This window comes from Salmo salar, chromosome 02, assembly GCF_965601325.2.
Source record: "Salmo salar chromosome 02, fSalSal1, whole genome shotgun sequence".
Lineage (NCBI taxonomy): Eukaryota > Metazoa > Chordata > Actinopteri > Salmoniformes > Salmonidae > Salmo > Salmo salar.
Genome location: NC_138292.1, coordinates 37122611 through 37149496, shown reverse-complemented (window position 1 = coordinate 37149496; position 26886 = coordinate 37122611). Strand labels below are relative to the sequence as shown.

Sequence of the window (26886 nt, the reverse complement as noted above, 5' to 3'; positions counted from 1 at the left end):
AACTTTGCCTATATGATCATAGTATTGAATAGGCTACAGATGAAAATCACCGTTGATATCACCGAATAGTCTTTGGAGCTGTTTCAAATATTATGTAATGTGAAAAACTTTGAAATGTGACATTTTGATTAAGAAAATGTTATATGACTGTCTGTGCATGTAAAATAGAATTATGCGATGATATGGGATGCCTTAAGGCTTGCTCTCTGCCTTGTCTCCTGATTCTCCATAACAATGTTTCTTTCTTGTCCCCATCCAATCAAAACGTCGCTGTGTGCAGAGGGTGGGATTTCGACATTGGGGCTACGGGTTTGCGGTGTTTTTATTCGCCTGTGAAGGAATGCAGGACATAGACGGTTTATACAGATTTACACCAGCCTCCAATGGTCAGGATAACCGGATTTACGATGGGACTATAGTTTATTACAAGCAACAATTGTTCATTTTGGTCAGTGACTACATTGCTCCAGTGAAGATTTGCGCTAATGAGCTCACCGCCAATATAAAGCTGAAAGGTTTGACTTTGTTTCTTTCCTTTGCCGTAGTGTGGTTGTTACATTGTATAGGCTACTGGATATGTATATTTTGTACATGTGCGCCACGAGCGTGTAGGAAACTGGAAATCCTGAAAATGTCTCCACGGAACCAGACTTTTCAGCTATTATGCAAATTATTTCTGTAGCCTATGTATCTTGTCACTTAAAATATCATTTCACTTTTTGTTGGCATATTTGCCTTTTTGTATTCATATTCAATTTATATTGATGAAATTGGCATTGTAGCCTGTCATGAGTGTGTAGGTGTTTTAGTCTGAGGTGTGACAAATTTGACAGTCCTCCATTGCGCCCGAACAAAGGCAATTTGCCTATAACAATTTTATTACAATGTGATAACAATATAGTAGGCTATCCGACATGAAAATGAAGACCAAATAGTCCATGAAAGCAGATTAGAGATCCAGTACACCTCTTTCTTGGAAAGACAACATGCGTTAACGCGCACGGGGGAACATTCTTGGTCTTGTCATTTTTGGCCCGCAGCACAGATAGTGTTTTCTGTCTTGTTATTGCAACAGTCCACGTGAGCGCTTCTTCAGTCTTTCCAGGGTTCTTCTGGGCAGGGGCTGTGTAGGGCTGTGCTACTAGAATAGACCAGACACCACCGGCAACCTTTCGGTTACTGGCCCAACGCTCTAACCACTAGGCTACCTGCCACATCTCGGCACTTTTTAGGGAATATTGGCCCTCCACATGCCCGACTCCCACGGTAAGTGTTATTCTCTTGGGAAAAATAGATCCCAATCTCTCACCAGAAAGTTTCTCTCTGAGATTGTCTTTTTAGCCTGTGCCATAACTGAACATAACTGCTCATTTATCTGTTTGTCTGTGATTGTTGTGTGTCTGCCTTTACCATTTCTCAGTATTAATGTCATATGAATGTGACTCCAGGCATTGTACATTCCTATGAAAAAGGCAAATTAATTTGAATAGGATTGAGTGCTCTTTGAGAAACTGTGTCCAATTGTTGGATCTCGTTTCACTCATGAAACTATGCACTCAGCATTTCTTCTTTCTTTTGCAATGTTCATGTTGTAGACAACTTCAGAGCAATGCATTGAATTTCACCCTCTGCCCTGCCTCTGCCCTGGTACAGGGTGTTAGTGCCATCTACAAAGATAGGGCGAGAGACAGGTAGGACAGCTACCTTGCCCTACCTAGGCTACATGAGTTAAACATTTCATAGACCAAATGTAGATCTCTTCCCTACATATCTGGTTGGTCTGGTCTGCTGTTAATGCCACTCTATTGCGATGACAAGTTGTAACTTGTTCCATGTGACACTACGTTCTTCTAGTTAATCACAGATTATCATAAGTGAAATTATTGGTTGACACCACACCTGCAGAAAGGAACTGTGTGACCCTGTTAAAAACATGTGAAATGCATTGTGAGATAATCATTCATCAGTTTGTAGATTGGTGAAAGCAAAGGTTCTGTTACGCTTTCAACAATTTATTCATGTTGGATCAGTGATTACAGGAAAGAAGCGACAAGAGAGGAAGGATGCCTTTAAGAAAACACAAATCTTACTCTTACTGAACATAACAGATGATATTCAAATCCATGTATCACTAGCCTATAATAGTGTGAATTTAAAGTCCTCAACAGACAGTGTTAATGAGTACTCCATCTGGGTCAATGGGAGGGTCTGATGGTAAGTTCAGCTATACATGGGGTTATTTGTTGGATTTCTACCTTCTGCAGTACAGTACGGACATGAACTGGTGAATCCTGTTGTTCAGGGTACACTTGACCATCAGTCATATTGTGTGTGTTGAGGTGATGTCTTCCATGTTCCATTACCAGTACAAACTGTACAGAATCATGCAGCTAGATGACAATGCAATGTTCTATGGGGCGAACGATGTGCCTTGTTCTTGTTTGCATAAAACTGACATGTGCCCATGTCAACATTGCTCCCCACATAGACTTCTTATTGTTAGGTCCTGAGTTATAAAGTCTTCTATTGAGGAAGGTCATGTGACGAGATCACGAGCCAGGGAAAGCAATTCAGGAGTTGGGCGAGAGAGTGGAACAGAAAGAGGGAAACGTGGGAGAGAAGCTGCGTATTCAGAAGAGGTGGGGTAAAGGGGAGAGGGAGGACGGAGGGGGAAAAAAGTGAATATTTGTAGATTTTGAAACATGATGGTAGGGGAACTGGGGATGGTCACCGCCACTGGCAGTCACTCTATCTAGAGTGCTTGTTTTCCCCTTGTTTGCTGTATGTGGCAACCATTACCATGCTCTTGCACACAAACAAACAAAGACGGACACTCACTGACACTTAAACAAACACCTCTGAGTGTTTAACCTACTTCTCACATTCTTGTTACTATTTTGCACAATTGTATAGTATTTTAGATAGAAAGTCACGAAGGATCAAGTCCTTGCCAATAAATTATTCAGAAGAGAAATGTGTTGCTACTGTGCAGAACAGCCTTGTGAGTGGGTGGTGTAGTTGAGATTGGGTGGTAGTGAGCACATGAAAAGTGGTTGGCATCACAGAGGTCCATGAGCAACACCTCCAAGACCTCCCGTTATTCGACTACAACAGAAATAGACCAACAGAATTCCCATTCTATTAGTTGATGGAGACAGTGGAGGAGGATGAGGGGAAAACGGCTCATAATAATGTCTGTGACGGAACAAATGGAATGACATCAAATGCATAGAAACCATGTGTTTGATACCGTTCCGCTGATTCCGCTCCAGCCGTTACCACGAGCCCGTCCTCCCCAACCTCCTGTGGATGGAGAAGGAAATCTGAATGGGAAAGGACCGCACACTGTTAGACACACCCAGGAATCCAAACTGATATGCTCAGTTTCACCATTGTTTTAGAATCCAGGCTATACGTCTGTTATTCATAAGTTGTTTTACTGGTTGTGACAGAACGTGCAGAGTTTTTTTTACAGTAAGCTGAGAACTATCATCTATGCACTCATTGCAGTGCGCTCATTGTCATGAGATCTAATCAGATAGACCGGTTTGGACCATTACCCAATCATCACCTGGTCACTTAGCAGATCTTTCCCATAAACACGGACATGGATGCCAATAGTTTTGTGCTAGGCAATTCAGATTCCAACGAAGTTAACAAAATTGGGGTGTACCCTAAGCCAAAATATGTGGACATGTTTATTTTCCACTCTGCAGTGAGAGTATTTCTTACTCCCATGATTCCCTGACATAATTTTTACAGCTGATTAGCAGTGAGGCTGCTGGGAAGAGTCAGTTTGGGAGGGTACTGAGGGAGAGGACAGCTGGAGTCAAGACGAGTCCACTTAGAATTGAAGATGACCTCATAGTGGGGTGGGTTAGGATTAGGAATAATGCATTTAGGTTTGTTTTCTTCGCCACAGTTTCTCTGCTGCAGAGAGGAAGCCAGATCTAGGATCAGGTTCTCCCTGTTCATTCAATGTTATTCATTATGATCTAAGAGCAGGCACTTAGGCAAAATCAGCAATCCTACTCTGAAACACTTCCTGAATATGGCCACAGATGTTTAGTCATCTATGTCTAAGTTCTATTACATTATACAGGCAACATTTTGACCCTATAACTAAGTCTTCATCAGGACCAAATTTACAACATGAACTTGCTTCTTGGGATAACTCAATTAGCAGAATAAGGATGTGTGCATACAGGTGGGCATACGGGTAGTGCCATCCCAAGGAGCACACGAATCCCCCCCCCCCCAACAATGGAGGCAGTGGCGTAATCTCTGAGTGTACAAAACATTAGGAGCACATTACTAATATTGAGTTACACCCCTTTTGCCCTCAGAACAGGCTCAATTCGTCAGGGCTTGGACTCTACAAGGTGTCAAGCGTTCCACAGAGATGCTGGCCCATGTTGACTCCAATGCTTCCCACAGTTGTGTCAAGTTGGCTGGATGTTCCATTGTTGATACACACAGGAAACTTTTGAGTGAAAAACCCAGCAGTGTTGCTCCTGGCAATTACTACCGTACCCTCTGAATGGCACGCACACACAATCCATGTCTCAATTGTCTTAAGGCTTAAAAATCCTCCTTTAACCCGTCTCCTCCCCTTCATCTACACTGATTGAAGTGGATTTAACAAGTGACATCATTAAGGGATCATAGCCTTCACCTGGATTCACCTGGTCAGTTTATGTCATGGAACGAGCAGGTGTTCCTAATGTTTTGTACACAGTGTATATCATATCAATATGTGCAACCCACTATCGAAGCTTATTGTGAAATAGACACTATTTACTTGTATTGCAACGTCATACAGAATTCAATATAATATAATTCAAATTGAGGAGGCAGTAATTGGTAGCACGCTAGACTTTGAAGTGACTTGAGTGAATCTGTGAGGAACAGGAAGTTAGTGATGTGCAGGTCACAAATTATAATTTTTTGAACAACCTTTTTTACTGACTCGAGAGATGTGTTCCTAATGTTTTGTGCACTCAGTGTACGTTTTAAATGAAGACTTTGCTTATTGAAATCAGCGGCACGCTTTGCAAACCACACACTGATACGCACAGCCTTGTATTTACCCAGCCTTTTATTTATCCAAATCATTGGCACCTCGACATCACCCCTCTTTCATTGATAGGAGTCTCATGCATGCAAATGATTCACCTTCTGTTCTCAGCCCTGAACCCAGTGACCCCACTAGCATGGTTCAATGTCAGACACAAGCTATTGTCTTGTCTTTTTCGCTCTCTTTCTGTGTGTGTGTGTGCACATTTCCATGAATAAGAACTTCCAGTTCAGCATGTGTGTGTATTGAGCAGAATTGCTACTCATTTTCATAGAGCCCAGGCCAGTGTGTAACAGTCGGCCCTTGGCCCTGCTCTCTCCAGACAGGGCCTCAGTCACAAAGCACGCATTGTCCCAGTAAATGTGATAAGGCCTGCAGCTGGGCCACCATGCAGTGTCCTGTTTCCTCTCTCTGTCTCTGTCTCCCCTCACACACTGTCACATCACAGAGCCTGAGGTATGCACCATACTGACAGGGCAACCTCCAGGTATTATTTCACCCAGCCAACACTGAGATAAGTGCCCTGACTCTGACAAATCATCAGACCAAAGCAACTTCCATTCTGAGCCTTAGCATAGGGCTTATATGAGTCTGTTGTTGCAACTGTACTCTCACAAAGGAAGCCGTATGGATGGTGATCACAGGTTGTTTCTGGCACTTTAATTGGGGAGGACGGGCTCGTGAAAATGGCTGGAGCGGAATTTAGCTTGGTGGTGCTCTTTAACATACACTCTTAGAGGAAAAGCTGCTATCAAGAGCCTAAAAGGGTTCTTCGGCTGTCCCCATAGGAGAACCCTTTTGGAACCCTTTTTTCTGAGTGTACTTAAGTCAATTTCTACAGTGAAGTGCCATAAACAGAAAAGAAGCTGTGCAAATCAGTTGATTGTCATCATGTCATATTATTGCATACAATCCATCCTGTTTGCTTGTTCAGCACATACATGTTCTGCTGTTTGTGTGTGTGCCTCAGTGGCTATCACTCAATATTTCCTGTAGTGATGGGAATTTCGACGCTTTTTACTGACTCGGATCGTTTCGACTCGTTCAGTCAAAAGTATGAATCTTTCGACTCATTTCGTTGTTTTTATTTAGTAATGCCCAGAGCGCGCAGGGCCCCCTACCGGCCAACGATTAACTAAAAACTTGACCGGCTTATGATTCTACAAGCCTCTCGTTCACCATAAGGGGCTTATTGGAGCTGTCATTTGTGACTGAGACTTACTAAAGTGTGCTTCAAACAATGTACATTTGTGATAGCTAGGCATACAACCAGACTAGATTGTGAACGACTCTTTGCGGAATGACCTGCCTGCCTGCCGAGAGAGAAGCAGGCCCCCAAACGATTCTTCCTCGATTTTGTTGAGTAGAGGCAGGCCGTTGATGCTTCTACAAAGCTGTGTAGCTTTTCAATAATCAATTAATGACATTCATTATTACACCGTGAGTTCAAATACCAGTTCTAAACCTGTATTCTTCTTCTCTATGCTGCAGCATGATCTGTTTGCGTGCGCACACATATGATAGACAGTTGTTGGTGGTAGCAGGTCTCTGGAACCGCTGAGCCGGAGAAACTGGTATTAATCCTGCTGTAGGATTCATCGTGGCCAGCAGAGCAGATCAAACGAACCACTAAAAGGAACGAGTCACTCTGAAAAATGTATCATGACTCTCGAGTCAGGAAAAAAGGTTGTTAAAATAATAATCATTTGTGACCTTGCCCATTCAGAGGGTGAATGGGCAAGACAAAAGATTTAAGTGCTTTTGAACAGGGTGTGGTAGTAGTAGGTACCAGTCACACCGGTTTGAGTGTGTCAAGAACTGCAACGCTGCTGGGTTTTTCACGCTCAACAGTTTCCCATGTGTATGAACAATGGTCCACGACCCAAAGGACACCCAGCCAACTTGACACAACTGTGGGAAGCGTTGGAGTCAACATGAGCCAGGAAAGCTTTCAACACCTTGTAGAGTCCATGCCCTGACAAATTGACGATGTTCTGAGGGCAACAGGGGGTGTAATATATTCCTAATATTTTGTTCACTCAGTGTATTTCCATTTAGCGTATCTGAAATACCGTTGAGTTAGAAAGAGACAGGGAGATATGAGAAATTTAAATATCAGTAAGTAGGGCAAAATGAAACTTCCTCAACAGAAACTCTCAATAGATGAAGACAGATTTGCATCAAAACTAGATTTTTTTTATTTTTTTTTGCCAGCTGAAAAATGGCAAGCAAAGCATGCCTGCAACATTGAACATGGTGTGAGTTGCTGGGTCCACAAACATAAGGCTCCTATTGACAATCTCCCTTGTTATCTGAACAGAAGGAGCCCTCTGTTCAATACTACATGGCAGGAACATGTTATTGTCATGCTAGTTTTGTTAGCTAACAGCCCACCATAAGACACCATCTCAGTGCAAGAGGCGTCAATGCAGTACCTGGTTCGAATCCAGGCTGCATCACATCTGGCCGTGATTGGGAGTCCCATAGGGCGTCGTCTGGGTTTGGCCGGGGTAGACCGTCATTGTAAATAATAATTTGTTCTTAACTGACTTGCCTAGTTAAATAAAGGTTTAATCAAAAATAATAATGTGACAATGCTAACCACTGTCTAAATCTGAGTCCATGTCTGGGGACGTCTAGAGAAGGTTGACACAATGGAAGAGTCCAGTCAACAAGGACTTTATGACAAAAGAAGAAATACTCATTTTGATGGAACCAATTGAAAATTCTATTGAATAGTTTTGTATTGGTTTGTAACTTGAAATCAAGTGGAAACAGAGTGGACTATTCCCCAACCGATTCACATACAGTGGATGTGTCATGTGTGATATGTAAATGGTTATATAGCAGTCCTCACACAATATATCTGAGTGTATGTCAGTGTAATTTCTAGAGAATTATATCTAACAGACATTTTCTTCCCTTTCTGTCTCTGCAGTGTTTCCTTTGTGGTGGGGGGGTGGGGTGGCCAACGGTGGTGGGGGCTGGGCCCAGGGCTGGGGCTGGGACCGCTGTATGCAATGGGAACCAGGGCTTGGAGAGGTGGCCCAGGCCCCAGCGTTTGACTGCCCGGTCTGGTGTGTCCTCTGCCAGGGATGCAGGGCTAGGCTCAGGGAGGCCTGCCAGAGAGGGAGGGGGGCCATCAGACTGCCCACAGACATGCTTAGCATCAAACTCCCCCAGCTCTTCGACATCCACCAAGTCCCCAAGGTAAGAGTGGCCAGACTGAAAGAGAAACCTTTCACAACCATTTCACAAACCTTCTGAGGTTTCACTGACTAAATGTTCATGTTTTCCTAAATATAGGATATGGTGTCGAGATCAGGATTGTGTCATATAGTTCCCAGAGGGCTGTTTGCGCTTATGTTCAACCCAGTCCTTGCTCCATCTTCACCCGGGTCCGTATTCACAAAGTGTCTCAGAGTTGCAGTGCTGATATAGGATCAGTTTAGCCTATTAAATTATGAAGTGACGCCCGACAACCTGCCCGCTCGACCCCATCCCCTCCTCCCTTCCCCAGACCATCTCTGGAGACCTTCTCCCATTCCTCACTTCCCTCATCAACTCATCCCTGACCACTGCATCCCCTCCTCCCTTCCCCAGACCATCTCTGGAGACCTCCCATTCCTCACTTCCCTCATCAACTCATCCCTGACCACTGGCCGTGTCCCCTTCTCCCTTCCCCAGACCATCTCTGGAGACCTTCTCCCCTTCCTCACTTCCCTCATCAACTCATCCCTGACCACTGGCTGTGTCCCCTCTGACTTCAAAATGGCCTGAGTCGCTCCCTTCCTCAAGAAACCAACACTCGACCCCTCTGATGTCAAGAACTGCAGACCTGTTTCCCTTCTTTCTTTTCTTTCTAAAACACTTGAGCGTGCTGTCTCTGACCAACTCTTTCACTATCTCTCTCAGAACCATCTTCTTTATCCTAACTAGTCAGGCTTCAAGACGGGTCACTCAACGGGTCACTCAACCAAGACTGCTTTCCGCACTGCCAAAGCTGACTTTCCCTCCTCTGTTCGCATCCTCCTAGATCTATCCACTGCCTTTGACACCGTGAACCATCAGATCCTCCTCTCCACCCTCTCAGGGCTGGGCGTCTCAGGCTCTGCACACTCTTGGATTGCATCCTACCTGGCAGGCGGCTCCTACCAGGTGACTGTGTCTGCACCATGTACTCTCACTATTGGTGTCGCCCAGGGCTCGGTTCTAGTCCCTCTCTTGTCTTCTCTCTATACACCAAATCACTTAGCAGATATCTCAGCTTGGATGTCGGCCCACCTCAAGCTCATCCTCGACAAGACAGAGCCCCTCTTCCTCCAGGGGAAGGCCTGCCCCCGCTCCAAGACCAATCTATCACGGTTGACAACTCCATGGTGTCCCCCTCCTAGAGTGCAAAGAACCTTGGCAGAGACCTGTTGTTCTCTGCAAACATCAAAGCAGTGACTTGCTCCTGCAGGTTCATGCTCTACAGCGTTAGTAGAGTATGACCCTATCTCACAAAGAAAGCGGTGCAGGTCCTAATCAGTCTCCCGTCTGGACTACTGCAAATCGCTGTTGGTTGCACTCCCCGCTTGTGCCATAAAAAACCTGCAATTTATCCAGAATTCCGCAGCCCACACATTTTTTGTAAATAAAAAATTAAAGAAAGATTGCCTCTACTAGCACTGACTTTGCTGATAGCTACTAAAAAAAGTACTTACTATGACTGAGATATGTGGTTCTCCCACCTAGCTATCTTACAATGAATGCTATCTTAAGATGAACGCAACTGTAAGTCACACTGGATAAGAGTGTCTGCTAAATTACTAAAATGCCAATGTAAGTGTTGATCAGCATTGCTGCTCTAAGACACTTTTTGAAATACAGGCCCAGATGTACCAGACTAGGAGGACAGGTCTTGATGTCCTCCAGTTGTTTGTTAGATCATCTCTATAGTAGCCTATGTACTGTGTATCACAGTGTTTTGCCTTCAGGTGTTCCGGGAGGATGGCATCATCTCGGGATACCGTCACCCCCAAAGCTCCGCCCTGGACTGCATCCTTAGCAGCTTCCAGATGACCAATGAGACAGTCAACATCTGGACCCACTTCCTGCCCACATGGTATGTACACCAATGCAAACACTCTGAATGAAGACAAGGAGATCAGATCAATAGATAGCGGGAGGTATTCTGTAACAATTAGGGCTGGTTTAGACTGGAAAACATACGTATCAGATTGATGTCTTCCTGTCTTCGTATCAAATCTTCCGATCACTCCCCCATTTCATTTCAAATGGAACTGACGGTGTTGCGACGCGTCTCATTTCCCAGGTACTTCCTGTGGCGCTTCAGCGTCCTGTGCTCCACACTGAACTTCCTGACGGAGAGCTACACCTGGCCGCTGCTGGTGTACATGCTGCTAATCTGCGTGTACCCCTTCACCTCCAGCTGTGCCCACACCTTCAGCACCATGTCGCCCGAGGCACGCCACATCTGCTACTTCTTCGACTACGGCGCACTCAGCCTCTACAGCCTGGGTAAGGCCCGCTGCATGAAGTCTGACTGTCTGCACTTCACAGTTAGACTATTAGTGCTTCCTTTCCCTTTAGTTATTTCTTTTTGGTTACATTTCCTCCAGTACCAAGACTGCCAACTCTCACAGTAGGCTACTGCTTCCCGTAATCCAAACTGGTGCAATCGCACAGGGTACAGGCCACATGCAATCTTTCAAGTTCCAAAAAGTATCGGTGAACTTGGGCAATCAGTTGCATGATTAGAACTTTATATACTACTTCCCACATTTGTAACGACTGTTTGTGTGGTTACTTCATTGTTCGTGTATGTTTGATTTGGCGCTGTGTGTGTCATGTTGCTGTGCTGTCTGGGCTTGTCAGATTCACATTAATTAAAGTTTTTGGCCCACAAAACCTCATAATAATACATGTCTTGTTCAAGTATCAAATCAAATCAAATGTTATTGGTCACATATACATATTTAGCAGATGTTATTGCGGGTGTAGGAAATGCTTGTTTTCCTAGCGTCAACAGTGCGGTGGTATCTAACAATTCACAATAATACACACAAATCTAAAAGTAAAAGAATGTAATTAAGAAATGTTAAAAAATTTGGACGAGCAATGTCGGAATGGCATTGACTATAATACAGTAGAATAGAATACAGTATATACAGTTGAAGTCGGAAGTTTACATACACCTTAGCCAAATACATTTAAACTCAGTTTTTCACAATTCCTGACATTTAATCCTAGTAAAATTCCCTGTCTTAGGTCAGTTAGGATCACCACTTTATTTTAAGAATGTGAATTTTCAGAATAATTGTAGAGAGAATGATTTATTTCAGCTTTTATTTCTTTCATCACATTCCCAGTGGGTCAGAGGTTTACATAACTCAATTAGTATTTGGTAGCATTGGCTTTATATTGTTTAACCTGAGTCAAACGTTTCGGGTAGCCTTCCACAAGCTTCCCACAATACGTTGGGTGAATTTTTTGCCCATTCCTCCTGACAGAGCTGGTGTAACTGAGTCAGGCTTGTAGGCCTCCTTGCTCACACACACTTTTTCAGTTCTGCCCACAAATGTTCTATAGGATTGAGGTCAGGGCTTTCTGATGGCCACTCCAATACCTTGACTTTGTTGTCGTTAAGCCATTTTGCCATAACTTTGGAGGTATGCTTGGGGTCATTGTCCATTTGGAAGACCCATTGGTGACCAAGCTTTAACTTCCTGACTGATGTAATGAGATGTTGCCTCAATTTATCCACAGAATTTTCCCCCCTCATGATGCCATCTATTTTATGAAGTGCACCAGTCCCTCCTGCAGCAAAGCACCCCCACAACATGATGCTGCCACCCCTGTGCTTCACGGTTGGGATGGTGTTCTTTGGCTTGCAAGCCTCCCCCTTTTTCTTCCAAACATAACGATGGTCATTATGGCCAAACAGTTCTATTTTTGTTTCATCAGACCAGAGAACGTTTCTCCAAAAAGTACGATCTTTGTCCCCATGTGCAGTTGTAAAACCGTAGTCTGGCTTTTTTAATGGCGGTTTTGGAGCAGTGGCTTCTTCCTTGCTGAGCAGCCTTTCAGGTTATGTCGATATAGGACTCGTTTTACTGTGGATATAGATACTTGTGTACCTGTTTCCTCCAGCATCTTCACAAGGTCCTTTGCTGATGTTCTGGGATTGATTTGCACTTTCGCACCAAAGTACGTTCATGTCAAGGAGACAGAACGCGTCTCCTTCCTGAGTGGTATGACGGCTGCGTGGTCCCATGATGTTTATACTTGCGTATTATTGTTTGTACAGATGAACGAGGTGCCTTCAGTCATTTGGAGGTCTTGGCTGATTTCTTTTGATTTTCCCATGTCAAGCAAAGAGGCACTGAGTTTGAAGGTAGGCCTCGAAATACATCCACAGGTACACCTCCAATTGACTCAAATGATGTCAATTAGCCTATCAGAAGCTTCTAAAGCCAAGACATAATTTTCTGGAATTTTCCAAGCTGTTTAAAGGCACAGTCAACTTAGTGTATGTAAACCTCTGACGCACTGGAATTGTGATAGAGTGAATTATAAGTGAAATAATCTGTCTTTAAACAATTGTTGGAAAAATTACTTGTGTCATGCACAAAGTAGTTGTCCTAACCGACTTGCAAAATTTTTTTGTTTGTTAACAAGAAATTTGTGGAGTGGATGAAAAACGAGTTTTAATGGCTCCAAAATAAGTGTATGTAAACTTCCGACTTCAACTGTACATATAAGCTGAGTAAAGCACTATGCAAATAAGTTCGACAGCTCAATACCAACAGTGAAATCAGAGTTTGTTTTCTTTCACAATTCTTTCACCTTGGAATAATGTTTGTCTTTTGTTTTAGACATCCAGCCTGAGGGTTGCTCTTCCAACAGAGAAGCCATACAGGGCTACTTACAAACAGAAATCATGTCGCACCAGATTGCACTGTCAGATTTAGGTCAACAGACAGCATAGATTAAAATATCAGCCTATGTTTTCCTCTCGGATCCAGCATCTGGGAAAAGTTTTTATGGATGTGTGCATACCACTACTCTACACCTTCACATGTACATTTTCTATGGATTCATGTCTGTTTCCACATGCTTGCTCAATCAGTTTACATACTTGGGTATTTACATTCTGCTTGTGAATAGGTGTGCTTTTCTTGGGTGTGTGTTTGCTTGTATGGGTGTGTGTGATAGACTTGTCCCTCTCTTTCAAACATAAACTTTGTCTCTTACTTTGAAAGAGTGTCTTTTCAAATCCATATTAATGGGTATGAGGCCCCTGCAATATGATCCTTATTCTACCACAATTCTCCTTACTGCCAAAACATACCCAGCCCTAAATGTCCAGACGTTTCTGGGATAAGAATTGCAAATGTTTACTGTAGATGGTGTTCTGCAGCCAAACTTATTTAAAAAAGCCTCTAGATTTATTGAAAGTACATCATTGGGATTAAAACTGGTGTTGAAGCATATTTACAGCAAGTGCAAGGCCAACGTTTCATTAGTAGGTTATTAGAGCCTAATTGATATGTTATGTTGCAATTTATAATTATTAATTATTTTAAGTGCTTCGTGAGTGTATGGTAGGGAAATGCATGGTAGATTTAGTTTCAGATATTGTATATATATATTTTTTAACCTTTCAGTGATTTTGTGTTTGTGTTCAGGTTGTGCCATAACCTATAGCTCCTATGTGATGCCTGACTGCTGGGTCAACAGCTGGCTGCACCAACACTTTGTGCCCATCGCCATCTGCAACACACTATTCTGCACCAGCCTGTCCTGCTATTCTAGGTAGGCAGCCAATACGGTCTCCTACCCATAATGCATCACTCTCCTGGTCGTTGAAACCATTGTAACTTTTCTCCCTCTGTTTAAAAAAAAAAAATGTATAGATTCCTGGAGATGCAGTTTCCACATCGGAGTAAAATTCTCCGGACAGGGGCATTTGTCTTTCCATTCATCTTTGACAACATCCCTCTATTTTACAGAGTGAGTTTATTTTGAGAAGGTGTAGACAGAGTTCACAGAAAGTCTGCCTGTACCGTAATTGGGTTGCATTCTGTTTGTTATGACACAGTTTAGATCCGATTAATGCCTCTCTTTAATACTTTGACCAGGACTTTTGGCTCATTAACTTAGAAACTGATTTTGTGTAGAATAAATAAAGATTTGACCACATGCTGTTAAATCTTTTAATCTCTTGGCTGCTGTTTGTGCCAATGATCTGATGTGGGTTTGTATATATATATGTGTGTGTGTGTCTGTGTGTGTGTGTGTGTGTGTGTGTGTGTGTGTGTGTGTGTGTGTGTGTGTGTGTGTGTGTGTGTGTGTGTGTGTGTGTGTGTGTGTGTGTGTGTGTGTGTGTGTGTGTGTGTAGCTGCTGCTGTGCTGCGGGGGCAGCTGCTGTCACAGTGAGGCCCTGTCCAGTCACTGTTACCACCTCCTCTTCGCCTTCCTCACCTGCTTCCTGTTTGCCTCACACCTCCCAGAGAGGCTGGCCCCGGGGCGCTTCGACTACTTTGGTACGTCCACGCCGGCGCCCGGTTACCATGGCAACGGGAATTGGAAGGTTATATCAGTTATTGAGCAAGCTTTAGCTAGTCTGGCCTGTGGCCAGTTATTGTTGGCGCATAGCGGTATCATTTCTACTGTGTCCGTGATGTTACTGTAGGCAAATATTTGAACAGTGACAATTCTTTGAGCAAACCTGGTAAATCCTTGTTCACTGCAGTATGATCAAATTCAAGCATTTCTAATGACTCTCTCTCTCTCATTGATCTCTCTCTCCTCTCTCTCCTCTCTCAGGCCACAGTCACCAGCTTTTCCACATCTGTGCCGTGGTGGGTACCCACTTCCAGATGGAGGCGGTGCTAGCAGATATGACCTCACGCAGGGCGTGGCTCATCGCGCAGGCGGCCGTACCCTCCTTCCTGAGTACCCTGGGGGCACTGGCCCTCGGCATCATCCTCAACCTAGGCATCATTGGCATCTTCAGTGCCCCTCTGCTGTGGAACCCTCACCACAGTGCCAACCACCCACTGACGCCACCCACGAAACGCAAGGAACAGTGACACTCCACACAACCAGTGACGACCCAGTATGTTCAAATGAAAAGGGTTGGCTAAACCATTCTCCCTGTCGTGAACTTTGGAAATAATAATCATAAGAAGTTATATTATACCTTTTAAAACCAGGTAATATTTGTATAAACCAATTGGATTATTATCACAGGATGGTTTTTCTACATGTTATTCTAACGTCAATTTAAGGTTTGTTTAGGAGTTTATTAATGTCTTCACTGTTTACTTTGAAGCCGAATACCCAGCTATTTTTATGAAGCCTTTCAGTTATTCAGTATCATTGTTTACTGTTAAAAGTATTCAAGTTAAAGTATCATATGCCAACTTCTTTTCACTTATACTTGAAAGGATCTTGGTTGTATGAAGCATATGTGATGTCTAAAAACACATAAAAGTGCCTTCTTTTATATATAGTGACCCAAATGTTACCTAAGTACTCGGAAATATTATTTCTGGTTCGTGTAAATCTCAAACTGGAAAAATCTTTAAGTGTAAATTTGCAGGGAATTTTCATATTAATATTTAAGTATTTAGCTACTGTTTTTCAATTGTCCTATATATTTGTAAGCCATTATTAGAACATCTCAAAACCCATATTTAATATAAATTATGACTATCCATCACATGATTCTCATGACTTCTAAAATAATCTGTACTCTCACTAACTGGACTACTTAGTATGATTCCACCATTTTGTTTTAATATTCAATACCATCTCATTTAAATCTCCACTATGACTTTAATAGATTTACAGACCAGTGTAGTGCTCATTCAGATTGCCTGCTCTAAACGTCTTCACACTTAGAAAAAAAGGTGCTATCTAGAACCCTAAAAGGTTTCTTCGACTGTCCCCGTAGGAGAACCCTTTAAAGAACCCTTTTTGGTTCCAGCTAGAACCCTTTTGAGTTCCTTGTAGAACCCTTTCCACAGAGGGTTCTACATGGAACCCAAAAGAGTTCTATCTGGAGCCAAAAAGGGTTCTACCTGAAACCAAAAAGTTTTCTCCTATGGGGACAGCTGAAGAACCCTTTTGGAAACCTTTTTTTCTAAGCGTGTCCCTGAAAGCTACAGCACTGTACCATGTCTATGATTAAAAAACAGGTGCAATTTTACAGAGGTACGTTTCCATGGAAACTTCATGGTTCTTCGCCGTTTGTGTTCCTGTGAATGCCCAGTCACTTGAATTGGTCTTTGGAGTACTCTTATTTTTTACTTCTACAACATACAGTAATGGTCATTGGATGCATTTTTTGAAACACTACATGCTGTTTAAATGTCAGCGAATTACTGGAATTTTAGGGAGATAGAATGCACCAAATGACCTTGTTTATAACAGCTGATCTAACTGATCTGATATAACAGCTATCTATCTGATGGAAGAAATCTTAGATGATGGTCACAACAGAACTGAATGAGTGATGTCACCTCACCTCCCAGGAATGGGGATGTGGTTAGTGGAGGTCAAAGGGTCTTGGCACTGTCGTATCCATGTGGTATCGTGGTGGTCATTGCAGGTTTATGGCAAACAAATACACCACTCACCCCATGCTGGTATAACATTGTCAGTGGCTATTGTTTACATGTATCCTTGAAAAAGAGTGTGGTATCTCTTGAGTATTTATTCCTTGTAGTATATGTAACAGCACATACTGTTTCTGTTCAGTTGTAAAGTGTGGTGCATATGTACAGGTAACTGCCAAAATAAAGGAAACACCAAAGTAAAGCGTCTTAATAGGGTGTTGGGCCACGACGAGCCTCCAGAACAGCTTCTATGCCTTGGCATAGATTCTATAAGTGTCTGGAACTCTATTGGAGGGATGCGACACCATTCTACCACGAGAAGTTCCATCATTTGGTGTTTTGTTGATGGTGGTGGAAAACGCTGTTTTAGGCGCCGCTCCAGATTCTCCCATAATTGTTCAATTGGGTTGAGATGTGGTGACGGAGAGACACACACACCCTTTAAACCCCCTATGCTCCTTTGAGACCCCTCTTTCAAAGTCACTGAAATCTCTTCTTGCCATGGTAGCCAAAATAATGGGCAACTGGGCATTTTTATACATGACCCTAAGCATGATGGGATATTAAGTGCTTAATTAACTCAGGAACCACACCTGTGTGGAAGCACATGCTTTCAATATACTTTGTATGACTCATTTACTCAAGTGTTTCCAATTCTGGGAATTGCCTGTATATTTACATGATTATTTTTGTAAATGTTTTAGATGAGGAAAAATGATTAATTACATCCCCAACATCGTATAATCATTTCTTGACATAATAGCACTTACATGTACCACGCTAGACCTAACACACACGTCATTATTTTATCATGTAGCTCTGTATCCAGTATGTAGGGGAGACCAGGGTTGGTTGTCACAGTGCTTATAACTCCCAAACTAGAGGGCGCTGTGTAATCATTTTAAGATTAAAATGTGTGAATTCTTTGAAAGAACTAATCCACCTGGTCAATTTATGTCATCATAACAAAACATTGAGGTGAGGGGATTTTTTTCATAGGTGAAAGTTAAAAAAAAGAATAATAAAGAAATATGTCAGTATTCTTTTAAATAAATGTTTGAATTATGGGAGTATACATGTAAAAAAAATATTATAGGGAGAGCTACATTCCAAACCTATTTCTGAGTTCCTATGTCAAGCCATGTGGTAACTATCATCCTAATTAGCATTGGGTGCTGTTGCTATCGACCTCCCGTCCCAATAAACCTGAACACCTTTGGCCGGCATATAAAAATGTGTTGGGAATAATATACAGTTTAAGTCGGAACTTTACATACACTTAGGTTGGAGTCATTAAAACTCGTTTTTCAGCCACTCCACAAATTTCTTGTTAATCAAACTATAGTTTTGGCAAGTCGGTTAGGACATCTACTTTGTGCATGACACAAGTAATTTTTCCAACAATTGTTTACAGACAGATTATTTCACTTATAATTCACTGTATCACAATTCCAGTGCGTCAGAAGTTTACATACACTAAGTTGACTGTGCCTTTAAACAGCTTGGAAAATTCCAGAAAATGATGTCCTGGCTTTAGAAGCTTCTGATAGGCTAATTGACATCATTTGAGTCAATTGGAGATGTGGATGTATTTCAGGCCTACCTTCAAACTCAGTGCCTCTTTGCTTGACATCATGGGAAAATCTAAAGAAATCAGCCAAGACCTCCAAATGACTGAAGGCACCTCGTTCATCTGCAAGTCTGGCTCATCCTTGGGAGCAATTTCCAAACGCCCGAAGGTAGCACGTTCATCTGTACAAACAATAGTACCCAAATATAAACACCATGGGACCCCGCAACCGCCATACCGCTCAGGAAGGAGACGCGTTCTGTCTCCTAGAGATGAACGTACTTTGGTGCAAAAAGTGCAAATCAATCCCAGAACAACAGCAAAGGACCTTGTGAAGATGCTGGAGGAAACGAGTACAAAAGTATCTATATCCACAGTAAAACGAATCCTATATCGACATAACCTGAAAGGCTGCTCAGCAAGGAAGAAGCCACTGCTCCAAAACCGCCATAAAAAAGCCAGACTACGGTTTGCAACTGCATATGGGGACAAAGTTCGTACTTTTTGTAGAAATGTCCTCTGGTCTGATGAAACAAAGATAGAATTGTTTGGACATAATGACCATCGTTATGTCTGTAGGAAAAAGGGGGAGGCTTGCAAGCCGAAGAAAACCATCCCAACCGTGAAGCACAGGGGTGGCAGCATCATGTTGTGGGGGTGCTTTGCTGCAGGAGGGGCTGGTGCACTTCACAAAATAGATGGCATCATGAGGGAGGAAAATTATGTGGATAAATTGAAGCAACATCTCAAGACATCAGTCAAGAAGTTAAAGCTTGGTCGCAAATGGGTCTTCCAAATGGACAATGACCCCAAGCATACTCCCAAAGTTGTGGCAAAATGGCTTAAGGACAACAAAGTCAAGGTATTGGAGTGGCCATCACAAAGCCCTGACCTCAATCCTATAGAAGATTTGTGGGCAGAACTGAAAAGGCGTGTGTGAGCAAGGAGGCCTACAAACCTGACTCAGTTACACCAGCTCTGTCAGGAGGAATGGGCCAAAATTCACCCAACGTATTGTGGGAAGCTTTTGTAAGGCTACCTGAAGCGTTTGACCCAAGTTAAACAATTTGAAGGCAATGCTACCAAATACTAATTGAGTTGTGTAAACTTCTGACCCACTGGGAATGTGATGAAAGTAATAAAAGCTGAAATAAATCATTATCTCTACTATTATTCTGACATTTCTACTATTATTCTGACACATTCTTAAAATAAAGTGGTGATCCTAACTGACCTAAGACAGGGAATTTTTGCTAGGATTAAATGTCAGGAATTGTGAAAAACTGAGTTTAAATTTGTTTGGCTAAGGTGTATGTAAACTTCCGACTTCAACTGTATGTAGCGTGGAGAGCGTTTGCACATTGGGAAGATGTTGCAGAGACATCAAAATAGAATATGAATGCCTGGCCGACATACATTCTACAGTTCTACATAGTTTATATGTATTCTAAAAATATGTGAGACGTCTTGCCAATTAGCAAACAATGTCTAAACTGCATCTCCCGATTCATAGTGTATACATCCATTGGCCAGAGGTTTCTCTGCTATCTGGATTTGTTGCCTTTCTCTCCCAAACATACTTTTTTCTGTCACACACCGACACATGTACACATGTGTGTGCAAACACGCACACACAAATTGACTCAAAATGTCATATGTTGTTCTCAAGGCATAAAATGCTGAATTTTGTTAGGAATATCATCAGATTAAAGAAAGGCTTGGCTATTTCTAAGATGCTGTATACTATATTGCTTAATTTCCTGTTACAAAAGGAAAGAACTACTAGCCAAAATTGTGACAACCAACCCCATCAGTGGAGTCTGCCTAGAGGTGGACGGTACATAATAATGGCTGGAACAGAGCGAATGGAATGACATCAACCTCATGGAAACTATGTGTTTGATATATTTGATACCGTTCCACTGATTCCACTTCAGCCATTACCACGAGCCCGTCCTCCGCAATGAAGGTGCCACCAACCTGTGAACCTTATACTGTGTGACAACCAACCCTGCGATGGGGCTGGTTGTCACAAGTGGACAGAGTGTGTTTGATGGCTTATTACTCCATGTTGGAATAAGACATACTAATAGGATCCCTATTTCAACCCAAGATCTTGGTCTTTCTATTAATGTTAAAGTTAATGTTGAAAGAGTCTTGTTATATATACACACCAGAGTAAAACATGTGACAACAACCTCAGGCTCCCCTAAAGGCTTTGGGTGGTTATGAGGGAATAGAAAGTGATATTGTGGTCAGTGAGGGAAATGGACTGTGTTGCAGGTCGAGCAGAGTGCACAGGCAGTGTAGACAAACACACACACATAGACACACCTAATTTTACTCCAACGAGTGCCCTATTGTTTGAAAACCATTTTTTATTTTCAGGGTTAATTTATTGAACATAGAGAAACCTATATATTTACCCTTTTCATCATTCTTATACCACTCAGTTTTCCACTATTGATTTTGGTATGGTGCTTTCATCGTCTTCAACTTGTTTCTTGGAAGTGGGTTGTGACTAGCGTGTGGCCGACCATATCTGTATCTGAATTGACATATTGTAGTGCTGATATATCTGCAGTTGGTGCATATAACCTATTGTCCTTTAAGTTGTTGAATATTTGAATGTTCAACAACATTTCTAAACATTCTGTTATGCTTTTGTCATTGAAATCTACTTTTGTTTAAACTAGATTATCGCTGAAAAAAAAGTGACGACCTATTAGTTCAAATGTGTCGGTTTGTTTACTTCGATCACTTTCATGAAGCTACAAGGATGATTCTCAAAGTGTGTTCATATTGAATGGCATGTTACAGTAAGTAAAATAGGAAGCTATGCAAAGATTTGGTTGGATGACACAGAGAACCACACACCAATGAACTTCGCGTGACTCCTGAAGAGTGCTAGGTTTTAGCAAAGAGGAAAGAAGCGGTTTGAATGAATGTCTGTGCCTATTGTCCTTTCTTACTACCTTTCATTAAACCTTTATTTTAATTTAGCATATATGCTGTGTTTTTTGTGGAGAACTTAATATAGTTCCTGGGGAAAAAACAGGGGGAAAAAAATCCTTGTTTGCTGTCTTGTTACTAAAATTGTGTCAATGCTGCCTTAATAGAGTGTATTCGTCACTGGAATCATTTCTCTAATAAAAATGACTTACCACATATTTGACAGCATTAATGTGTTTGTCTGTCGACTGTGTATAACAACTGTATCAGTTGAAATGTTGGATCGTATAGGGGAGTACTGCAGTTATTTTCCAATACACTAGATGACAACCTTTCACTGAGCAACGATCTACTGTAAAACAACCACTGCTCTCCTGCAAGACGGAACAACGTATTGGTGCATGTATGAACGTGAGCAGTAGGGGGCATGATTGTACAAGGATAATTTTTTTTGCCTGTGTAGCCAACAAGTATGTACATTTAAGTCATTTAGCAGACATTTAAGTCATTTAGCAGACGCTCTTATCCAGAGCGACTTACAAATTGGTGCATTCACCTTATAATATCCAGTGGAACAACCAAGAGCGAATCTCTTGTTGCCAAGCTTAGCCCACCTCATCTAAGAGAGTGGAAAATATAGTTATTTTGCCAGATTCTACCAAATTGTGGTAACATACAATAAAATATTGCTTATCTTGTTTTGAGGCAATTTGAGGTTCTTATTTTCTATCAGTCAATGGGGAAGATGCTGAGATCTTGGTCTGTACACTTCAGATGGGGAATAGAGGCTCTCTATCACTCCTCTCTTAGGGTCTTAAAAGGGAGGAGTGATAATGAGGGAGTTGAGATAGTCGAGGCAGACTCGCTTGGCTCTAGCCCTGGAAGGAGATGGGCAGTGGAAAGTATATCTCTATAGCGGGTTGAAGGTATAGTCCCGTCTTTGCCTGTAAGACGTGATAGGAAACAGTGGTCCAGCATGAGCCTAACAAGTGTTTTCATTTCCAATACACTAAAGAGAGGGAGAGAGCCAGCGATATAACATTACTCACAACCCATTAGCACTCCTAAGGGAATGGATATGGAGAAAAGGGAGGGAGAAAAAAAAAGTGTGAGGTGAAGAGAGGCTGCTGTAATATATCCAAAGTGTGTTTGTTTGTTTGTGGGGTGATGTAAGGTAATATAAAACTTTATTCTTCCAGTAACTGATGTGTGTGGTGAGAGTTCCAGAGAGAAAATACTGCTGTGTGTAATTCAGGTAATTGATTACGGACCTCCACACAATGAAAGATGCTTTTGCAGGCTAAAACGTTTAGGTACAATTAGTCTATATTTGCTCATCCTCAGAAATATTGTAAAAATATGTACTGTAAGATGGTATACAATTGGAAACTGACCTCTGAAACCAAATGGTTGTTTTATTCATGGGCAGACGATATACAAAGTGCTGGGGTAACAACATTTGAACATGACAATTTTTTTAACATCAATAAAGTAGATTTACATATTTACATTCAAAGGTGTCCCAATTGCGTTACTAGTCTTGTAAAACGGCTGCTTTTATTTTCAAGGTGAAAGGTTAAAAGGGAGAGTAGACCTTGTTGTGGTCTATAGGTTGTATCACGGTCTCTATTTCAATTCCATCTGTCACTCTCCTCCTGAAGTCTCGATCATTGTTATCCATCTGTTACATGTGACACCATTTGGCTGTATCTCTCTCAACCATCTTGTCCCTTACTGGATTTCAGCAGCTTGCTTTGATGTTAAAGGCTGATGTTAAATGCTTTGGGGTCACTATAAGGCATGTTAACATGGCTATTTCCTATGAAAGCTATGTAACTGTACCTGAACCTATGCGCTATAGTCTTGCACTGCAAACACATTTTTTTTCTTTGGACTATACTCACTGGCCTTGGACAGAGAAATCATTCTACAGTATTTAAATGCAAAGTATTTAACAATAGTATGTCAGGAACAACACCTTCCTGGCCTTTAATACAAGTTCCCCTGCTGTTTTTTCAAAAATATTCCTATATTTACAATTAGTCGTCATTGTTTTGACCTCTGACAGAAAAGGATTGCATACACAGTAAGACATTTTAAACAGAGTAATACATTAGATAAATAATGAATAAGTCAAAAGAATAACTATACAACTCTACTATAATGTTTGTAAATATAATATTATACATTGGGATATGAATTAGTAGGCGGAGAAATGCAAAACATTGTACTGTATTCCTTTTGCTATAACCAACTGTAGTGAACAATATCAACAGTAGACGACGTCCGGTCAAACTTGTCAGCGCGCGCGCGCACACACACACACACACTACTGTATTCAGACATTTTCAATCCAGATGATGGTTGGGTTTTGGGTTATAAACGAATTGGGTTACCAAATAAGATTATATTGATAAGGAGCATCTCTTAATGACCATTTACTTTTAGTTCATATTCCAAAATGCTAATTGATAATTGATATCCCAATACAATGCAAGTGATAACCATGAAGAATACAGACTTTGTATGCAGTTTCTTTACTATGGTCTGGGCTATGCATATGAAAAATGATGGATCTGACATAACTGCCTAAGAATAGAAAGCTTTCTGATTAGTGCAATTGACTTGGCACAATAGGCCTCTCTTGAAATCACTTTCACTCCTGCAGACTATATCACACAGCTTGAAAATGGAAAGATGGCGTCTTACTGTTACAATACATAATGGTCATAATGGTAAAGCTCTTATCAAAATTGTAGAAGAAATTTCACCTACAAAAAGTATGCTCGGGCTTGAAAATCATTACTTCACCAAAGTAATTAAACGTTTCCATATTCTCAGGCAACAGTAAATCCCGGAAAGTATTCAGATCCCTTGACTTTTTCCACATTTTGTTACATTACAGCCTTGTTCGAAAATTGATTAAATAAATAAAAATCCTCAACAATCTACACACAATACCCCATAATGACAAAGCGAAAATATATATATATTTTGTTTTTAGCAAATGTATTAAAAATTTAAAACAGAAATACCTTTTTTACATAAGTATTCAGACCCTTTGCTATGAGACTCGAAATTGAGCTCAGGTGCATCCTGTTTCCATGGAACATTCTTGAGATGTTTCTACAAGTTAATTGGATTCTACAATTTGGAAAGGCACACACCTGTCTATATAAGGTTGACAATGCATGTCACAGTTGACAATGCAAGTCTGACCAAAAACTAAGCCATGAGGTCGAAGGAATTGTCCTTAGAACTCCGAGACAGGATTTTGTCGAGGCACAGATCTGGGGAAGGGTACCAAAACATTTCTACAGCATTGAAGGTCCAAGAACACAGTGGTCTCCATCATTCTTAAATGGAAGAAGTTTAGAACCACCAAGGCTCTTCCTAGAACTGGCCGTCCAGCCAAACTGAGCAGTCAGGGGAGAAGGGCCTTCATCGGGGAGGTGACCAATAACCCGATGGTCACTCTGACAGAGCTCAAGTGTTCCTCTGTGGAGATGGGAGAAACTTCCAGAAGGACAACCATCTCTGTAGCACTCCACCAATCAGGCCTTTATGGTAGAGTGGCCAGATGAAAGCCACTCCTCAGTAGAATGCAGGACTGCCCGCTTGGAGTTTGCCAAGAGGCACCAAAAGGACTCTGACAATGAGAAACAAGATTCTGATGTTACCAAGATTGAACTCTTTGGCTTGAATTCCAAGCGTCACATCTGGAGGAAACCTGGCACCATCCCTACGGTGAAGCATGGTGGTGGCAGCATCATGCTGTGGGGATGTTTTTCAGTGGCAGGGACTGGGAGACTTGTCAGGATTGAGGCAAAGATGAATGGAGCAAAGGACAATGGGATCCTTAATGAAAACCTGCTCCAGAGTGCTCAGGACGTCAGACTGAGGCGAAGGTTCACCTTCCAACAGGACAACGACCCTAAGCACACAGCCAAGACAATGCAGGAGTGGCTTTGGGACAAGTCTCTGAATGTCCTTGAGAGCCCGGACTTGAACCCAATCGAACATCTCTGGAGAGACCTGAAAATAGCTGTGCAGCAATGCTCCCCATCCAACCTGACAGATCTTGAGAGGATCTGCAGAGAAGAATGGGAGAAACTCCCCAAATACAGGTGTGCCATGCTTGTAGCATCACACGCAAGAAGACTCATTGCTGTAATCGCTGCCAAAGGTTCTTCAACAAAGTACTGAGTAAAGAGTCTGAATACTTATGTAAACGTAATATTTCCGTTTTTGATTTGTAGTAAATTTGCAAAAAGTTCCCGAAAACCTATTTTTGCTTTGTCATTATAGGGTATTGTGTGTAGATTGAGGGGAAAAAAACAATTTAATACATTTTAGAGTAAGGCTGTAACGTAACAAATGTGGAAAAAGTCAAGGCGGCTGAATACATTCCTAAAGGCACTGGATAGTCTGGATTTCTCCACTCATGCAAAACCGTTCATCAGGACGACACCCGTTCAGTTACACAATAAAACACTCACAGTAAACACTTGACAGGTCTTCGCTGGCTCATCTTCTTCCTCCCGCTCCCAGCCAGCGGCACACAGAGTTGGGGCTGGGTCATCATGAGACGAGGCGAGCTGAAGCAGCATGGACCAGGAAGTAGGAAGTAACCCCCATCCCCATAGTCTTCCCATCGCTCCAGGGTAAAGTTTCTCTGAGGTACAGATCTGGGATCAGCTTCCCTTCCCCTCCAGCTTCCCCTCATTAGTGGCCAAAAAAAACCAATATCAGCGTCTAGGAGCAACTTCACCTTACTCCCTTCCCAACCCAATGGTCCCTATCAGAACAGATCCTAGCAAAGTCCAACCTGACCAAATATCCAATCAGAGGGGGTGTCGATGTGGTTAAGACCCATAGAGGTAAATGACAGCAATGCTTAGGTTCAGGATTGCCATAGCACAGTCCTTTACCTGACTTCCACCCCTTCCTAATACCCGTCATTCCTGACCCTACTGCCCCAGCCTCAGCCCCAGAACCCCTAGCCTCTACCCCAGGATGTCCAGATAGATAGGGGGGCTCTTAACCAGGGCCAGAAGGCGGCTGTGGATGTCCTTGATGACCAGTCTCTGCTGGGGCTCCCTCTGCCAGCAGCCCTGCATCAGGCCGTGTACTTCCTTGGGGCAAGTGTGTGGTCTCTCCAGCTCCCGGCCCTGTGTAATGCACTCGATAGCCTGTGGGGGTGCAAATAGAGGCAGAAGGAGGGGGTTAGAATTAGAAGGTCTGCTAGCTCCAGTAACTCTAGGTTATTGCTATGCCTCTTTATCTGGGGCCATTACCTCAGGGTTTGAATGTTTTCATGATCGTCACTTTTCATTAACTTGACCAGACAAGCTCAAGCTACCCTAGAGAGCTTAAGGTGAAGACACTTGGGTAAGAACAATAAGTGGAGTTGTCAAGATGAGTCGACAACTTCTGTACAATTCTGGAGAACATTCTGTGAGAACCAAAGATGTTGCCTCTAATAAACTGGTGATTTTGCAAAACAATGGAACAGTATTCATCAGAAACGGTCAAATTCACAAATTCTTACACTTGGCATGGCTCGATGCATTTATTACTGTCAAGGACTGAATTCCACTATGTCGATTCCCATTCAAGGACTGTCCTTGGCCCCACATCACATAAAGAGCCAGCGA

At 42.2% G+C, this 26886-nt stretch overlaps 2 protein-coding genes across 2 annotated transcripts in view; one reads left to right on the top strand and one right to left on the bottom strand.

The window, feature by feature from the left end:
* The first annotated feature begins 307 nt into the window (after window positions 1-307).
* LOC106581871 (membrane progestin receptor delta) lies at window positions 308-21447 on the top strand. The gene is made up of 8 exons (XM_014164312.3): window positions 308-515; window positions 8016-8287; window positions 10057-10184; window positions 10395-10600; window positions 13771-13897; window positions 13999-14095; window positions 14484-14628; window positions 14912-21447. The coding sequence occupies exons 1-8, from the start codon at window positions 341-343 to the stop codon at window positions 15175-15177; spliced, it is 1416 nt and encodes a 471-aa protein (XP_014019787.2). The 5' UTR covers window positions 308-340; the 3' UTR covers window positions 15178-21447.
* A 1177-nt stretch (window positions 21448-22624) lies between these two features.
* The window catches only part of LOC106581868 (high affinity nerve growth factor receptor-like), a 33939-nt gene continuing 29677 nt past the window's right edge, over window positions 22625-26886 (bottom strand). Inside the window, exon 17 of the mRNA XM_014164305.3 lies at window positions 22625-26421. Within this exon, the coding sequence (XP_014019780.1) occupies window positions 26236-26421 (186 nt within the window). The 3' untranslated portion in view covers window positions 22625-26235. The remainder of the gene's footprint in view (window positions 26422-26886) is intronic.

Excerpts from the sequence above, each read along its gene's own strand:
- LOC106581871 (XM_014164312.3), top strand. The coding sequence starts at position 341 with ATGCAGGACATAGACGGTTTATACAGATTTACACCAGCCTCCAATGGT. Across the intron at positions 14,096-14,483 it reads ACATCCCTCTATTTTACAGA|CTGCTGCTGTGCTGCGGGGG; the intron begins GTGAGTTTATTT and ends GTGTGTGTGTAG. Across the intron at positions 14,629-14,911 it reads GGGGCGCTTCGACTACTTTG|GCCACAGTCACCAGCTTTTC; the intron begins GTACGTCCACGC and ends CTCCTCTCTCAG.